The sequence below is a fragment of the Arvicola amphibius genome, chromosome 1 (genome assembly GCF_903992535.2).
Source record: "Arvicola amphibius chromosome 1, mArvAmp1.2, whole genome shotgun sequence".
Taxonomy (NCBI): domain Eukaryota; kingdom Metazoa; phylum Chordata; class Mammalia; order Rodentia; family Cricetidae; genus Arvicola; species Arvicola amphibius.
Genome location: NC_052047.1, coordinates 150490836 through 150507048, shown reverse-complemented (window position 1 = coordinate 150507048; position 16213 = coordinate 150490836). Strand labels below are relative to the sequence as shown.

The 16213-nt window shown below is 43.2% G+C and overlaps 1 protein-coding gene across 1 annotated transcript in view; it reads left to right on the top strand.

Annotated features, from left to right (window-relative positions):
* Nucleotides 1-16213, top strand: part of LOC119802158 (solute carrier family 22 member 11) — a 48386-nt gene that overhangs the window by 13394 nt on the left and 18779 nt on the right. Inside the window, exons 10-11 of the mRNA XM_042054423.1 lie at nt 9646-9703; nt 11375-11611. Of these exons, the coding sequence (XP_041910357.1) occupies nt 9646-9703; nt 11375-11611 (295 nt within the window). The remainder of the gene's footprint in view (nt 1-9645; nt 9704-11374; nt 11612-16213) is intronic.

Here is a 16213-nt window from a genome sequence, read left to right as displayed (position 1 = left end):
TACCATAGGAACCACAACCTGGGATAACTCGCCCTGCCCCTCACTGTACACTGCAACAGAGGAGCTGACCCTGGCCCCCACCCGGGATAGATGGCCCCGATAGAGAGCTGGCTCTGCCCCTTGCCTGAGGGGGGTGGTCCCAGTGACCTGGACTGGCCAGACCCATATCCTGGGCCTTGAGTTGCCCACCCTACCATCTACCTCATCTATGACCTGCTGGAGTCACGAAGGGACTGGTCCTGAGGAATAATAGCCACAGGATCTCCATGACTCAGGGCAAAGGCGGGGTGTCTGGGAGGAGTTTCAGGGAGAACCCAGTGATGATGGATTGTGTATCAGAGGCCAGAGGCTTTGAATTGAAATCAACATTTTGTGGACAGGGCTGATCGGATAAAATGGTGTATGGCATGACACCCTCAGTTCCTGATGGCACTAGGATGAATGGAGAAGTGTTGGAAAGGCAGAGGAGCAAGGTAGATTGTTTTTAATTAATTTGGGGAGGTTCTTTTGGGTGTTTGCTGCAGAGGTGAGGGGCAGATATGGAGGCTGAGAGGTAAGTGAGATTGGGGTGCATGATGTGAAATTTCCAAAAAATTAACAAGCAGCTATGTTTTAAAAGATATTGTCCCAGATGGCTATTATTTTTAAATAAAATTTAAGATTTTTACAATTAAAACAAAAAAAAGTCAGGTGGGCAGGGGATGGCACATGCCTTTAATCCCAGCACTCGGGAGGCAGAGGTAGACGGATCTCTGTGAGTTGGAGGCCAGCCTGTTCTACAAGAGCTAGTTCCAGGACAGCTAGGACTGTTACACAGAGACACCCTGTCTCGAGAAACAAACAAGAGCTACACTTGATCCCTCAGTATGCAGGGGACCCCTCTCATACACTAGTCTGTTTCATTTCCTCAAAGCTCCCAAATCCATCTATTTCCCCTTGGTTCTGGATACTGCTCAGAATATAAACTGGTCTCTGGCATCCACATTGTGCAACACACACACCACTTATGAAACACAGTTCAAGTGAGCATGATGGCACACATTTGTAATTCCAGCCTCTAGGGTGCTGAGTCGGGAGGATTACTACAAGACACAGTCCAGTCTGAGATACATAGCTTCAGGCTGGCCTGGACTAGACTGAGAGCTGGGGATGGAGATGGGGGAAGGGTAGAAGAAGAGACAGAATTCAAACCCAATTCTCTTTGTTTAAAATCTTCCCATGGTTCACAAAAATATCATACTCTGAGCTGGCAAGATGACTCAGCAGGTAAAGGACCCACAGGTGGGGAGAAGGAAAGAACTAACTCCACAAGTTGTTGGAGTCACACACACACACCACAGTGTGCATGACTACACACACACACACCACAGTGTGCATGACTACACACACACACCACAGTGTGCATGACTACACACACACACACACCACAGTGTGCATGACTACACACACACACCACAGTGTGCATGACTACACACACCACAGTATGCATGACTATATACACACACACCACAGTGTGTATGACTATAGACACACACACACAAATAAATTTGAGAATGATCATACATCCTTTGCCCCACAACATCTCTGCCCCTATCAGTTCCCAGCCTTATTTATCATATAATACATTTTAAAGAATTCAAGTCTTCTAAAGAATGTTTGGGAGCCATCCTGGAGTTAATTAGAAACAAGTAGAATTCAGTGTTGGAGGAGAAGTTTGGTGTTGGAGGAAAAGCCACGTGTTGGTTCCTGGCTGCTCAGCTAGCTTAGACCCAAGATAATCACACAGAAACTGTATTAATTAAATTACTGCTTGGCTCATTAGCTCTAGCTAATAAGGCTAACTCTTACCTATTAATTTAACCCATTTCTATTAATCTGTGTATTGTCATGTAGCTGTGGCTTACCAGCTAAAGTTCCCAGCTTCTGTCTCAGGCAGTGGATCCATGGCTTCTCTCTGACTCTGCCCTTCTCTCCCAGCATTCAGCTTAGTCTTCCCCACCTACCTAAGTTCTGCCCTAGCAACAGGCCCAAAGCAGCTTCTTTATTCATTAACCAATAAAAGCAACACATAGACAGATGGACCTCCCACACCATTTCCCCTTCTCTGTTTAAATAAAAAAGGAGGGTTTTTAACTTTAACATAGTAAAATTCCTAATAACAAAACAGGTATCAAGCAAGAATTACAGTTACAATATTTATATCCACTTTATCATTTATCATAACTAAGGAAAACTATAACTATAAATTCTTCAACTCCATTAAAGACTCCAGAAGGATATATTACCTAAGTAAACAGGAAGTGCATTGCAAGCATCTTCCAAAATTCTAGAATTGACAGAGACATCTCACTACCTGGACAGTCACCCAAAGTTCTTCTGTACCGTTGGGGCATCCATCTTCAGCCTACAGGCCCATACTATCCAGCATACTTTTCCACGAAGCAGGAAATTTCAAAGACAGTTCCACCTATATTAGCAGTTTGTCAGTCACTTTCTTCTGTGTCCTGCAGAATGTCTGGCAGACTCTTTCATAAAGCAGGAACTCCGAAGGATTGTCTCACCTTTAGGCAAGTTCAGTAGTCATTTCTCTGTGGGTCCTGCATGTCCAGTTAAGCAGTCCATGCAGGAACAGTTTCTTGCCCAAATGGCTAAGCAACTCCATAAGGAGCCTCTTCGATGCCCATCTTCCTCTTAAAGTAGCTTGTGCTGCCAGGAGCAGATGTGTCTCATTGTTATGAGAAGTTCTAAGTTATTAAAACATTTTAAGTGTCATATTCTGAAGGTCTCTGAAAGATTCAAAGAATACCTATCTAACTGAAATATATCTCTATACATCTAGAAAGCCTAACTAACATGACTTACAAACTAGATTATAAATGACTTTCTACTGCATTATATTTTTAAATGAGCTGCACAAACACAATACCTTAATCAAGAGTAGAAATACATATAACAAAATTGACCTTAAATTTAAATCAATAAACCAAGATCCATACCAATGCAAATTATTCATATTTATATCATAACCCCTTTTAAATGTAAAGAATCATTTATAAATAATATTTGGGAATATGGGCATCATTTCTCCAAACTTCTTCCTGCTGTTTATTGGGCATAGTAATTTTGGGGGGTGATTACAGTGACCTTCAGGGGATCTTGTTCCATCAAACCACACAAGTATGGAAGCAATCCACAGGTTCTCATACTCTGTGGAAACAAGAGAAGAACCTCTTTTCCAAAGCAACATATCCTTAGACCCAAATTTGGAAGTCATGATACCTTTATAAAATGCATGCTGGTTTATCTTAGCAGCCCATACAATGAAATGTCTCTCTGTACTTAGCTCCTCACAGTCAAAAAAGTTCAAAGAAAGCACAATAATATACATAATCCAGACTCTCTGTGTATAGTCTATCTTTACGTGGCTTATTTTTCTTTATTCCTTTTAATTTATGACTATCTATACTCTGTCTCTTTAAAGACTTTTTAAAATGGTTTACTTCTTTTCTAACTCTCTATATTCCTTTTCTTCTCTCCCAAGTCTATGTGCATTTATACAACATTGTGACCCATTTAGAGTTCTTTTATGCCTGAATCTGTTCTTATTGTGTTATCTGTAGTTCTTTACTGTCTTGAAGAGATTTTAAAATGGTAAGCAGCTTGGTTGCAGCTGCTCTAGATGCTGGCTCCGCCTGACTCCACTTTTAAAATGGTGGAGGTATCATTACTGCCAGCTCTGGGGCCGCCAGGTAGAAGCCATGCTCAGTGCTTTAACTCTAAGAATGAGTGTGCAGCACATAAACCCTTTTTAACTGAATAATAGCTAAATCTGCCATACAGAGCACTGCACAGCCTGGAAATATCTCTGTGTGTGGTGGTGGGAATCTGCTGTGCTCTCCTGCCTGTGCACACCTAGTAGACCTGATCCCACTGCCTGCCTAGGTGGGGAGCATTGAGCTGTGGGCATAGTCTCAGCTACTTTCCTCCTGACCCCAAGTGGGCACATGAACACCCGGGCCCACAAATGCCATTCAAATGCTCCATAGCCGGAGTTCACACTGGCAGCTGTGTTTCAAAAAGGCGCAGCTTTTTTCCTGCGAATGCTGAATCATGAAGACCTCTCTTAAAGGAGCCATGCCTCTGCTTGCTTCTAGCAAATAGAGCCCACCAAGAAAATGCCACTACCAAACCATGATTAACTCTGTTCTTTTGTGTTGAGGATTCCTTTTTAAGCTTTCTCAGGTTTTTATATGGATGTAGTTATCCACATTGGTGCGCTGCTTTAGGCCTGTTGATAGGGCAGAACTTAGATAGGCGGGGAAGACTAAGCTTAACGCTGGGAGAAAGAAGGGCAGAGTCAGAGAGAAGCCATGGATCTGCTGCCAGAGTCAGACACATTGAAACTTTAGCCAGTAAGCCACAGCCACGTGGCGATACTCAGATTAATGGAGATGGGTTAAATTAATGTGTAAGAATTAGCCAATAAGAAGCTAGAGCTATGGGTCAAGCAGCGATTAATTAATACAGTTTCTGTGTGATTATTTCAGGTCTAAGCTAGCCGGGTGGCCAGGAACCAACAAATGGCCCTTCCTTCAACAGTTCAGGTCCCACATGACAAACCAGACATCCTGTGCACACCTATGACCCCAGCTCCAAAGGAAATGGAGTCAGAAGGATGGCTGGGCTTGCTGGCTTCCAGTCTGGCCAAGAAAACATGAGCCCTAGGTTCAGGGAAACAGCTCGCCTCAAAGGAACAGGCAGAGGGTGACAGAGGACACCTGATAGCCCCTTCTTATTTACACATACACACACACGCACACATACACACAGGGCTACACATCTGCATATAGATACACCAGAAATAAATCTCATTTAAAAAAATATCAGTAACAAAAAGATATCTAGAAAAAAAAATTTAAAAAAAGATATCTAGATTCTAGTTATAGTGACACATGCCCTTAATTCCAGCACACAGAGGACTGGGGTAGGTGGATCTCTGTAAGTTCAAGTCCAGCCTCAACTACACAGCAAATTCCAAGCCATCAGGACTATATAGTGAGACCCTGTCAGAAAGAAAGAATGAAAAAAAAAAGTTAGAACAAGTATAAATGAATTTAACTAGAAGTAACCAAAACAAAGGAAATAACAAAGAAAATCAATAAAACCTGAAGTCTATCCTTTGGAATGATGCACAAAATTATAAACCTCTAGCTATACAAACAGTGGTGAACATTGACAATGTAGCAAATAAGAGATAAAGCAACAATACAAACCCTGCAGACAGCAAAGAGGTTATAGACTGCTATGATCTTTCTTTCTTTCTCATCATTTTTTGAGACAGGGTCTTACTATGTATCCCTGGCTGTCCTGGAACTCATTCTGTAAACCATACTGGCCTTGAACTCAAAGAAATCTGCCTGCTTCAGCTTTCTGAGTGCTGGGATTAAAGGCGTAAACCACCACCACCCAGCAACTAATAAGTTTCTTAAAAAACAAAAAACCAGAAATGTCCAAATCAAAACAACTCTGAGATTCCATCTTACATCTGTAAGAATGGCCAAGATCAAAAACACTGAAAACAACTTATATTGGAGAGAATATGGGGTAAAGAGAACACTTCTCCATTGTTGGTTGGAGAGCAAACTGGTACAGCTGTTTTGGATATCAGCATGGTGATTTCTCAGAAAATTAGGGAACAACCTACCTCAAGACCCAGCAATACCACTTTGGGGTATATATCCAAAGAATGCTCAATCGTGCCACAAGGACATGTGCTCAACTTTGTCATAGCCAGAACCTGAAAACAACCTAAATGCCCCTTGACCAAAGAATGGATAAGGAAAATGTGGTACATTTACACAATGGAGTACTACACAGAAGAAAAAATAATATCTTGAAATTTGCAGGCAAATGAGTAGATCTAGGAAACATCATATTGAGTGAGGTAACCCAGACCCAGAAAGACAAATATTGTATGTACTCACCTCACTCATAAGTGGCTTTTAGATATAAAGTAAAGAAAAATCAGCCTACAATTCACAATGCCAGAGAACCTAGATAACAAAGAGGACCCCAAGGGAGACATACATAGATCTAATGTACATGGGAAGTAAAAAATACAAAATCTCTTGAGTAAATTGGGAGCATGGAGACCATGGGAGAAGGTAGAAGGGGAGGGAAGAGGAGGAAGGGGAGCAGAGAAAAATACTTAGCTCAATAAAAACAATTTTAAAAAAACCGAACAGAAATGTCACTTGAGATGCTAAGACAAGGAGAGGTAAGACATGACGGTGGAGTGCTTGCTAGTGTGTGCAAGGCCTGGGACTCTGTCTTTAACACCAATAAGGAAAGAAAGATGTAAAAAACGATGGGGTTGAGAGACAGCTCAGGGGTTAAGAGCACTGGCTGCCTTTCCAGAGGACTTAGGTTCAGTTCCCAGCACCCATGTGGCAGCTCACAATCATCCCTACCTAACTCCAGTTCCAGGGGATCCAGCACCCTCTTCTGGCCTCAATAGGCACCAAGCACACGCACGCTACATATACATACATGCAGGCAAATCAGTTATAAAAATAAATACTTTTAAAAGAAGGGGCTGGAGAGATGACTCCATGGCTGAAGCACTGGCTGCTCTTGCAGAGGACCTGGGTTCAGGCAGCTCACAGTTATCTACAACTCCAGAGGATCTGAAGTTCTTTTCTGGCTTCCACAGGCATCACGCATGCACAGGATACACACACATATATGCAGGCCAATATGCAGGCACATAAAAAAGTAAACAAATAAATAACAAAAAAAATGACAAAACTTCTCCTGGGGAGATGCCACACACATCTACTTCCCCTAGTAAGGGGACCCACAACAGACCAAAGTACAGATACCACCAAAGTCCAACTTGGGGTTACTTACAAGAGTATAATGAGTGGGTACTTACAGGAATAGAAATTACTCAAAGATAGCTGCATCAAGGCCCACTCCAGCATGGGTGACTGCCGATATCTCGGTGGAGACCTCCAATTGCCGTGCACCGCGCCCCCGTATCTGCGTTCGGTGTGCTTTTACCCAGTTACCGAGCTTCAGGCAAGGGGGCTGGAGGTTAAAATAAACACAGACACACACACACAATGACACGGGTCATCCTTAAATTTCCCAAGAATGCCCCCTTTATTGTGTTCAGGGGCAGATTATATAGAGATAGCCATGCCCCAGCCAAACCCACCAGAAACTACTCTCCTGCCATCAGGAACTCCTGAAGGTCTCGTGCTCAGAGCAGCTGTAGGTACTCAGATCAGGGGATTACAAGAAATTCAGGATCTGGGGTCTCACTGCTACCAACAGGTGACAGCCCACAAAAGCTAGGAAACCTGGGGCTCACTGAGCAGCCTGCAAGCAGCACCACGGGCTGGAGAGTTGTCTGCACCTCTTCCAGGCAGCTCGGCAGGTTTCCGCTTCTTCCAAGCAGTTGGTCTGATCTCAGTCTTGGTAACTTTTCTCCCAGAGAGTCATTCTGGTGGCTGAGCTTCTCTTCCTCTGGGAGGGACTCTCACCTTTAAATGTTTACTCTGGCAGGGAGGAACTCAGTGAATTTGATCCGTTCAAGGAACTTCCTGAAGCTATTTTGAGTTGTTTACCATCCAGATTAAGGAGTTTCCCAGCCAGGAGGAGGGAATGTTTCAATCTTGGAGGAAACAGCTACATAACAGAGATAGAAAAAGAAGGGAGGAAGGGAGGGAGAGGCAGAGAGGATGAATGGAGGAAAGGGGGGGGATGCTAATTTTATTAGCCTTGAGTCTATTAATGAAGTTTAACTTATGGTTAATTCCTCCTCACAGAGAAAATGCCAGGTTCAAATGGCTTCACTTGTAACTTTTGTCAAACACTTCAGCACACAAAAAAACCAGCAAAACACAGCACCAATTCTAAACAAACTTTCAGAAAGCTGAATACAGATAATTTTCCCTCAAGTTAGTCTATCAGCAAACCCAGCCAAGAACATTGGTGGAAAATTGGTGTCCTTGATGAACACAGACCTCAACTCTCTTTTCTGTGGTGTGGAAGATAAGCAGCCTCATGGATGCCAGATGCCAGCAAGTACTTTACTCTGAGCGGCTTCTGCAGCCTATGACCAAAACACAAACCAGAACAACTTAAACGTTAACAGCTGAGTCGATTAATAATAACACATTGTAAAAAGGGACCCGCAACCAAATGAACTCCTTTCCAGGGTTGAACGAACATTTGAAAATCAGATTAACAAATTAAATCATTAACCAACTTAAAACAAAAGGTTCAAGCTTGGCCTGGTAGTAGTGTGAGACCCAGGCCTCAGCAGAATTGTGGCCATAGCACAAAGACCTGAGCAGGAGGCAGCCCATCCAGTAGGTGAGCTGGGACTGACCCTGACCTCCCTTTGACTTTAACCCTGGCCACAGGAACCATGAACTCCTCACCCCACAAGGAGGGGCCAATCAGAAACAAGCAACACCTCATCCTACTGAGAGAAACCAATCAGGGTCATACAACACCTCACCCCACAGGGAAAGGCCAATCAGAAACAAGCAACACCTCATCCCACTGAGAGAAACCAATCAGGGTCATACAACACCTCACCCCACAGGGAAAGGCCAATCAGAAATGGACAAACAATTCCAGGTGTCCTCATATTAAGACTACAATGTTGCAGCTTCCCTAGACTCAGAACAGCCAATCAGCTCAGTCCATATACCCCTAGCCAGGGTTCGACCAATTCCAACCCCTGCCCCATGCTGCTCATAGTCTCTCCTGCTCTGCTCCTGCTCCTGCTTTCGCTGTAGCTGCTGCTGCTTCAGACGGACAGAGAGGCCTGAGTTAACTCACAATAAAAGACTCTTTGCTTTTGCATCAGATTCCATCTCTTGGTGGTATTTTGGGGTTCTGAACTTGGGGTATAACAGTTTGTACCGTGATCCTGAAATGTTTCTGCACCCTGATAAACCTTAAGGCCAACACAATAATCCAAATCAGACCAAATCAAATTGAATTAGAAAAAGCCCAGGTTTAATGGATACCAATGTTTCTGGATGGTTTTCTAGTCCCCCAGAGAGGAGCAGGGAAAGGAAGACCAAAAAACCATGTGTTTGTTCTTGGGGGGGGGGGAGTTTAAATACCCTTTGGGAGTGGTCTTGAGCATCTGTGGGGAGGGGTCATCACTTGGTGAGCTTTGGTGGTGGAGTCTGGACTGAGGTAACTCCCAGGAGAGGGCTTAGGATGAAACTTCCACCCGAACATTCCAGACTCTTTGTGTATAGGGGCACTGGCTCAAGTCTGGCTACTTTCTGAAGGCATGGGGTGATATAGGGGAAGGGAGAGATGGGAGTTGGTGGGCCCACGCTCAGCAGGAGGTGTGGCTGGAGGGGCATCCAGTTAACTGCCATCATGGAGTCCTCAGGCATCTGTTCCTTAAGGGAGATGAGAAGACAGGTTGCTAGGAGAAAAAAATTGATTGTTATTATCGGCCGTATAAATGGGGCTAGCCATGGGGAGGGTGATTAGCGGCCAGAAAGAATGGGACAGAGAAGTGCCCTGGGGTGCAGGAGAGGCGAGGGCAAATGAGTGAGACACAAGAGCAGGTGTGCCCTTTAAAACCAGATTTTGGTTGTTGGGTAGGTGCCCATTTGAGCCTGGAGAGGAGGTGCCAATGGTGGAGCCCCAGGAGCTGGTGCAGGTGCTGGTGTCCTCTGGGGGCCCTCTGTAAGTTGGTCTTGGCCCAGGCAGGAGGACTGAACCTGCAAAATAAGCTCAAAAATGGGTGGGATCAAAATAGGCTCTGGAGACTGTTTTTACCAGACCAGATTTCTCGACACAGAAGTAGAATTTTCCCAGGAACCTTCAGGTATCTGTTTACATCTTGGTGTCATAGCAAAAGGCTATGGCTTTAGGTTAAAAGGCACAAACATTTTAGAAGACAATTAGAGGAAATTGGAAACTCTGAACCTCTGAAGATTCATCTGAAACCTGTTAATATTGAACCACGAAGCCTGTGAAAGAGGCAGACCTGTCTATATTTTTAGCAGGAAATTTAACTAATGTAGTGAGCTACCAGTGCCCTAAGTCACCAAATGCCATCAGACAGATCTGAGAGGGATAAGTAAATGGGCAGAAGTGAGGCAGCTTCTCCAGCTACCCAGGAAACCCCAAGTCTCTCCATGGTCTCTAGCGAGTCCCAGCTACCCAGGAAACCCCAAGTCTCTCCATGGTCTCTAGCGAGTCCCAGCTACCCAGGAAACCCCAAGTCTCTCCATGGTCTCTAGCGAGTCCCAGCTACCCAGGAAACCCCAAGTCTCTCCATGGTCTCTAGCGAGTCCCAGCTACCCAGGAAACCCCAAGTCTCTCCATGGTCTCTAGCGAGTCCCAGCTACCCAGGAAACCCCAAGTCTCTCCATGGTCTCTAGCGAGTCCCAGCTACCCAGGAAACCCCAAGTCTCTCCATGGTCTCTAGCGAGTCCCAGCTACCCAGGAAACCCCAAGTCTCTCCATGGTCTCTATTGAGTCCCAGCTACCCAGGAAACCCCAAGTCTCTCCATGGTCTCTATTGAGTCCCAGCTACCCAGGAAACCCCAAGTCTCTCCATGGTCTCTATTGAGTCCCAGCTACCCAGGAAACCCCAAGTCTCTCCATGGTCTCTATTGAGTCCCAGCTACCCAGGAAACCCCAAGTCTCTCCATGGTCTCTATTGAGTTCCAGCTACCCAGGAAACCCCAAGTCTCTCCATGGTCTCTATTGAGTTCCAGCTACCCAGGAAACCCCAAGTCTCTCCATGGTCTCTATTGAGTTCCAGCTACCCAGGAAACCCCAAGTCTCTCCATGGTCTCTAGCGAGTCCCAGCTACCCAGGAAACCCCAAGTCTCTCCATGGTCTCTAGCGAGTCCCAGCTACCCAGGAAACCCCAAGTCTCTCCATGGTCTCTAGCGAGTCCCAGCTACCCAGGAAACCCCAAGTCTCTCCATGGTCTCTAGCGAGTCCCAGCTACCCAGGAAACCCCAAGTCTCTCCATGGTCTCTATTGAGTTCCAGCTACCCAGGAAACCCCAAGTCTCTCCACGGTCTCTAGCGAGTTCCAGCTACCCAGGAAACCCCAACTCTCTCACTGCTGGCTCTGCAGCAATCAGAGCCACAGCTGACTTTTCCTCTGTTCCCCCAGCTCTCTGTATGAATCTGTGATTTTCCTATTGCAGCATCTCTACAGCATCCTCCAGCTGCCGTCCAACCTAAGCCCCACAGGTGGCTGGGCCCCAAATACTGCCTGAGTTAGCCATCACTACCAGCTGACTCCACTCGTATCCTCACTTCCCACCACAAGTGTTTCTTCTGCATGTCCCTCTGTATCTGCTTTTCAGGCAGCTAGCTCCCTCTCCCTGGACCCCCTCCTTGGGCCACTGCCACATCAGGTTAGCCACCTTGACATCTGCTTGGACTTTTACTGCTGCTGCCACCACCACACATTCTCAGCACCTAGCTACACACAAAAGCCGCAGCTGCCCTCAGCCAGGCTGTGCACTGCCTACTTTCTTTTCCTGTCTGTGCTGCACACCCCCAGCCAGCCTCACACTGTGCTGTTGTCATCAGCAGATCTGGTGAGACATGGGGAACTCTTAAGGGAGGGAATTGGGTTTTTTTTTTTTTTTTAAAAAAAAGATTTTCCCTATGTTAAGAATAAGGAACAATATTACTATACAGGGAGGTAAGTCTCTATATGGTTTAAGTATGTGACAATTAAATGAAGGGATAATCAACTTAGCAGGGGTTGACGTAATGCCAATTATAATCATTATCATTTTGGCAATTCATGTTTTATCCTTTAAAAAGTTGTTTGATATCAGTGCCAAATGCAAAATGTTGACTAAGATAAAATTCTTAGATAGACCTACTAATGAAATCAAGACAAATATTCACACATAGAAGAGTTTAGAACAGAACCTACTGCACCATTGCATTATGAAACTGAAGAGGAATGACCCAAAGTTATTAGAAAACCAACCTTAATTTATCCAGTTACCATTCAAGAATGGCCACTAGATGATATGCACCTCTAAGGTTATTCAGAAGTTAACTGGGATCCTATAAGAATGTTAGATTTGAAGAGAGCTAAGGAAGCAATAGTTTTATATGGTATGCATTCACCTTTTGTAAAAAAGCAGATGTTAAATTCATGGTCCACATGAACGGAATTATTCTACAAGACTGGAAAGATTTAGATATGGCAATGTTGGGAGCTGACCCCAACATTTACAATGGAAAACATGGTGAGAGAGAAAGATGGGGTCATGAAACAATGAAGTAGAGCTACAGGAATGAAAATCTCCCAAGATCACTGTCTTAGTGAAGGTCAGTAACACTGACTTGCAAACACAATTTACATTTGATGATCAACCTTGTCCCAGCTTTGAATGCTTGGGACAAGGTTGAAGAATCAGAGGACTGAGTCATTTCCTAAATTTATACAAGGTCCAAAAGAAGCTTTCACTTATATTTTTTTACAAAGGTTGATTTCAGCTATAAATAGAATAGAATGATATCAGATCTAGAAGCTAGATAAATATTAATTGAATCTTTGGCCTTTGAAAATGCTAATTCAGAATGTAAAAGGTAATTAGGCCTTTAAAGGCAAAATCATCACCAGTAGATGAATGAATTAGAAATACAGCTGATACTGATTCTCACATTTATGATGATACTTGGATAGAAGTGACTTCTAAAACATTTAAGAAAAATCAAAAGGTTAAATGTTTTAATTGTAGCAAACCAGGTCATCTGAAAGGAGATTGTAAATGAGTCATTTTAGGAACAATGTTCTTTCTAGAGATAATCTAAACAGAAGGCCACAGTCTTTTGGAATATGCAGAAGGTGCGGCAAAGGCAGGCATTGGACTAATGAATGCAGATCAACGCGGGACAGGCAAGGTAATTCTTTGCCATCAGGAAATGCCTTACAAGGCCTCTTGAAGGCCTCTGTGTCAAATTTGGCTCAATCATTCCCTGTCAGCATGGAAACTCCTCCAAAGAACAACTAAAAGACTTAATGCCTGTTGCAAAAAAAAAAAAAATACAGCTCTGGATGTCAGAACAACTTCATTTGATAAAGCAAAATTTTCAGGAGAGACCATAAAATAAGTATTTTGACAAAGTTCTATGAATGATCAAATACAAAAGTTAAAAAACTACAAGTAAATGGCTTTGAAATTGGAGGATTGGTAGTACAGAGGCAGATGCCACAATAACTGTACAAAATCTTGGCATCCAAATTGGAAGTGTAAAGGGCCAGAAGGGCAGAGAGGAAATTATTTTAAGGTGTGCTGCTTTTGTTTATGCTGCATTTGTTAAACTCTGTGACGCTGTGATTCTTTACCTGTCTAAAACACCTGCTGGTCTAATAAAGAGCTGCATGGCCAACAGAAAAAGCAGGAGCAAGAATAGACAGGGCTGGTGGACGGAGAGTATAAATAGGAGAAACAAGGAAGAGGAGAAGTAAGAGAACAAGGAGAGGAGGACATCGGGCCAGCTACCCAGTCAGCCATGGAGTCAGAGTGAAAGTAAGATATACAGAAGTAAGAAAAGAAAAAAGTCCAGAGGCAAAAGGTAGTTGGATTAATTTAAGAAAAGCTGGCAAGAAACAAGCCAAGCTAAGGCTGGAAGAGTATAAGAAAGACTCCATGGGTGATTTATTTGGGAGCTGGTGGTGGGCCCCTCAAAAGAGCCCAAAAGCCAAGAGTAAAATAGACAACATATTGGCAGTCCAACGTGGGACCTATATTTGCATGTAGGGCCTGAGAAAGTTGAAGAAACCTGAAAAAAAAAAGTATATGGCTCCCATAGAGTTTCTGCCTGCTGGTGAGCCCTTGAGCAGACAGTACATTAAGTAGGAAGAAAAAAGAAGTAAAACTGCCTGCCACCACACAAGCATCATTATTCTAAGGCTCTAGGAAGGTTGAGTGCAGTTGCTGGTCACACACCTCTGACCTGGCTGCAAGCTTTAGGCTTGGATTTCATGACCCCAACCTGAGAGTGGGCGGAGCCAACCTATAGAGCAGGTAGAGCATCAGGTGTAGCTTACCAGTCTAAAGTTTGCTTAGTCATAAAGACTAAAGATACACAGTAAAAGAGTTCCAGACAGAGAAAACCTCTAAATAGGTTCCAGTATGTTTTACAATAGTATATGTTTTATGTGTGTAGGCTTAAGAAAGAAAAGAAAATGGGTATATATAGTTACAGAAAAAAAATAGATTAAAAATAAAAAAAGTCTTTAAAGAGACCGTAAGAGCAAAAGAAAAAGCCATGTAAAGATGTGAAGCGCACAGGGAGTCTGGACCCTATATAGTATTATGTTGATTTTGATTTTTTTTGATTGCTGAAAAGCAAAGCACAGCTGCTAAGAGACCTGGAATTGAAAGAGGGACTGTGGGAATAAACCAGCCCATATAGTTTAGGATGCCTTAACTTGAAAAAAGTGTTTAAAATGTATTTGTAAAATGGAAATCAAAAATGCTTTGGAGAAGCAGTTTTACCTTTGTTTCCACAAGAATCAAGAGGCTGTGGATTCGTTCCAGGTTGATATGGATTTGGTTTGATCAGAGGAGACCTCCTGAAACTTGACAGGTGGCATCTATCAACAAAGGTTATAACTGGTCTTCCCAGAACTTAGTCATTATGTCAAAAATTTTCTAAGGGACTCGGGGATTTTTTTTTAACCCACAGTGTGTAAGGCCCCAAAACGTGAACCTATTCCACCTTGTCTGAAAGTCAGAGAGTTTGAGCTTATTCAAAGTTGTAGACAACAACTGTGTTTATACACCCTGACCTAGGGTGTGGTTACTTGGTGTTTTGGACACTAAAATGACCAATAGAGGCAGATCCACTCAACCCTGACCAAAGGTCAGAGAATCCAAGCATACTTCTGCTCTTCCTTTTGAAATAAGAGATTTGACCTAGGGAGTGACTACCTTCAGGATAGTTGGTCAAGGGTGACTTCGCTGCCTGAACAACAGAATGCATTTCTCATGAATTAATGGCTTTATGTCTCAGAGTATTGAAGCAAGTAATTGTTCTAGTTGTCCTTTGTATCATGTTAAAGCAGTCTTTTATCTTCTTCCCCTCACCTTTTGTATTGGGGTATAAAAGTGTATGGAAAACTGACACAGGTGTACTCAGGGCTCAGTATGCAAGAGGCACCAAGTGGCCCTCAGATACTGTCCTGTGTCTCTGTGATTCTTTCTTATCTCTGTTCCTCCTACTTAACTTTTCTAATTCTCACACCCCTGTTCTGGAACAAATGAACCTAGGATTGCTGCAGAAATCACCCCAAAAGGTGGCTCATGACACTGCAGACAGCAGGAAGCAGTATGGAGAGGACTGCACTCACATTCCAAAAAGAAAGGGGTGTGCGCGGCCTTTGGTTACCTTGTGGGTCATGGATGTTTGCTATAATTTTGGAGAATATAGGATAAAAAAAGGAACTATTGATCTCAGGTATTTTGATATATGGGTACAAATTCAAAGACACTTGTTCCACTGCATGTGTGTTTTTACTCTTGTTTAAAGGACTTTTGTATATTGGTACAAATTTAGGGTTATTTTTGTTACAGCATATTGTATGTTTCTGCTCTTGTTTAAGGTATTGTACATAGGCAGTTCATTTTAAAATGTAGTATCAAATTCTAGTTTTTGATAGCTATTATTATGAACTATTTGAGATAATCAAGAAATACAGGTCAGTAGTCATCTGTAACAACCAAATCTGTAGATATGATAGGAATGCTTTCCAGATCATATAGAGACATATTTTAGGTACAGAGATGGCCTTCAAATCTGTCAAAGACCTACAGAATATGGCATTTTAAATGTTCTGTCAATTTAGGGATTTTCATGACAATGACACACATCTGCTCCTGGTAGCACCAATTTACTTCAGAGATGATGGGCATTGAAGAAACTTCTATGGAGTTTGTTTCCAATGTGGCAGATCTAGTCATTTGGGTAAGAAGCTTCTCTTGCCTGGACTTCTTGACAGAATGTTGTATAAACTGGACATGCAGGACCCACAGGAATATGACCACTAAACTTTACCAAAGCAAGGTGGGATGGTCATCCAAGGTTTCTGCTTCACAGAATAAACTGCCAAACATTCTTCAGGAATCAAAGGAAAGTGACTGACAAATTGCCAATATAGGTGGGACAGTCTT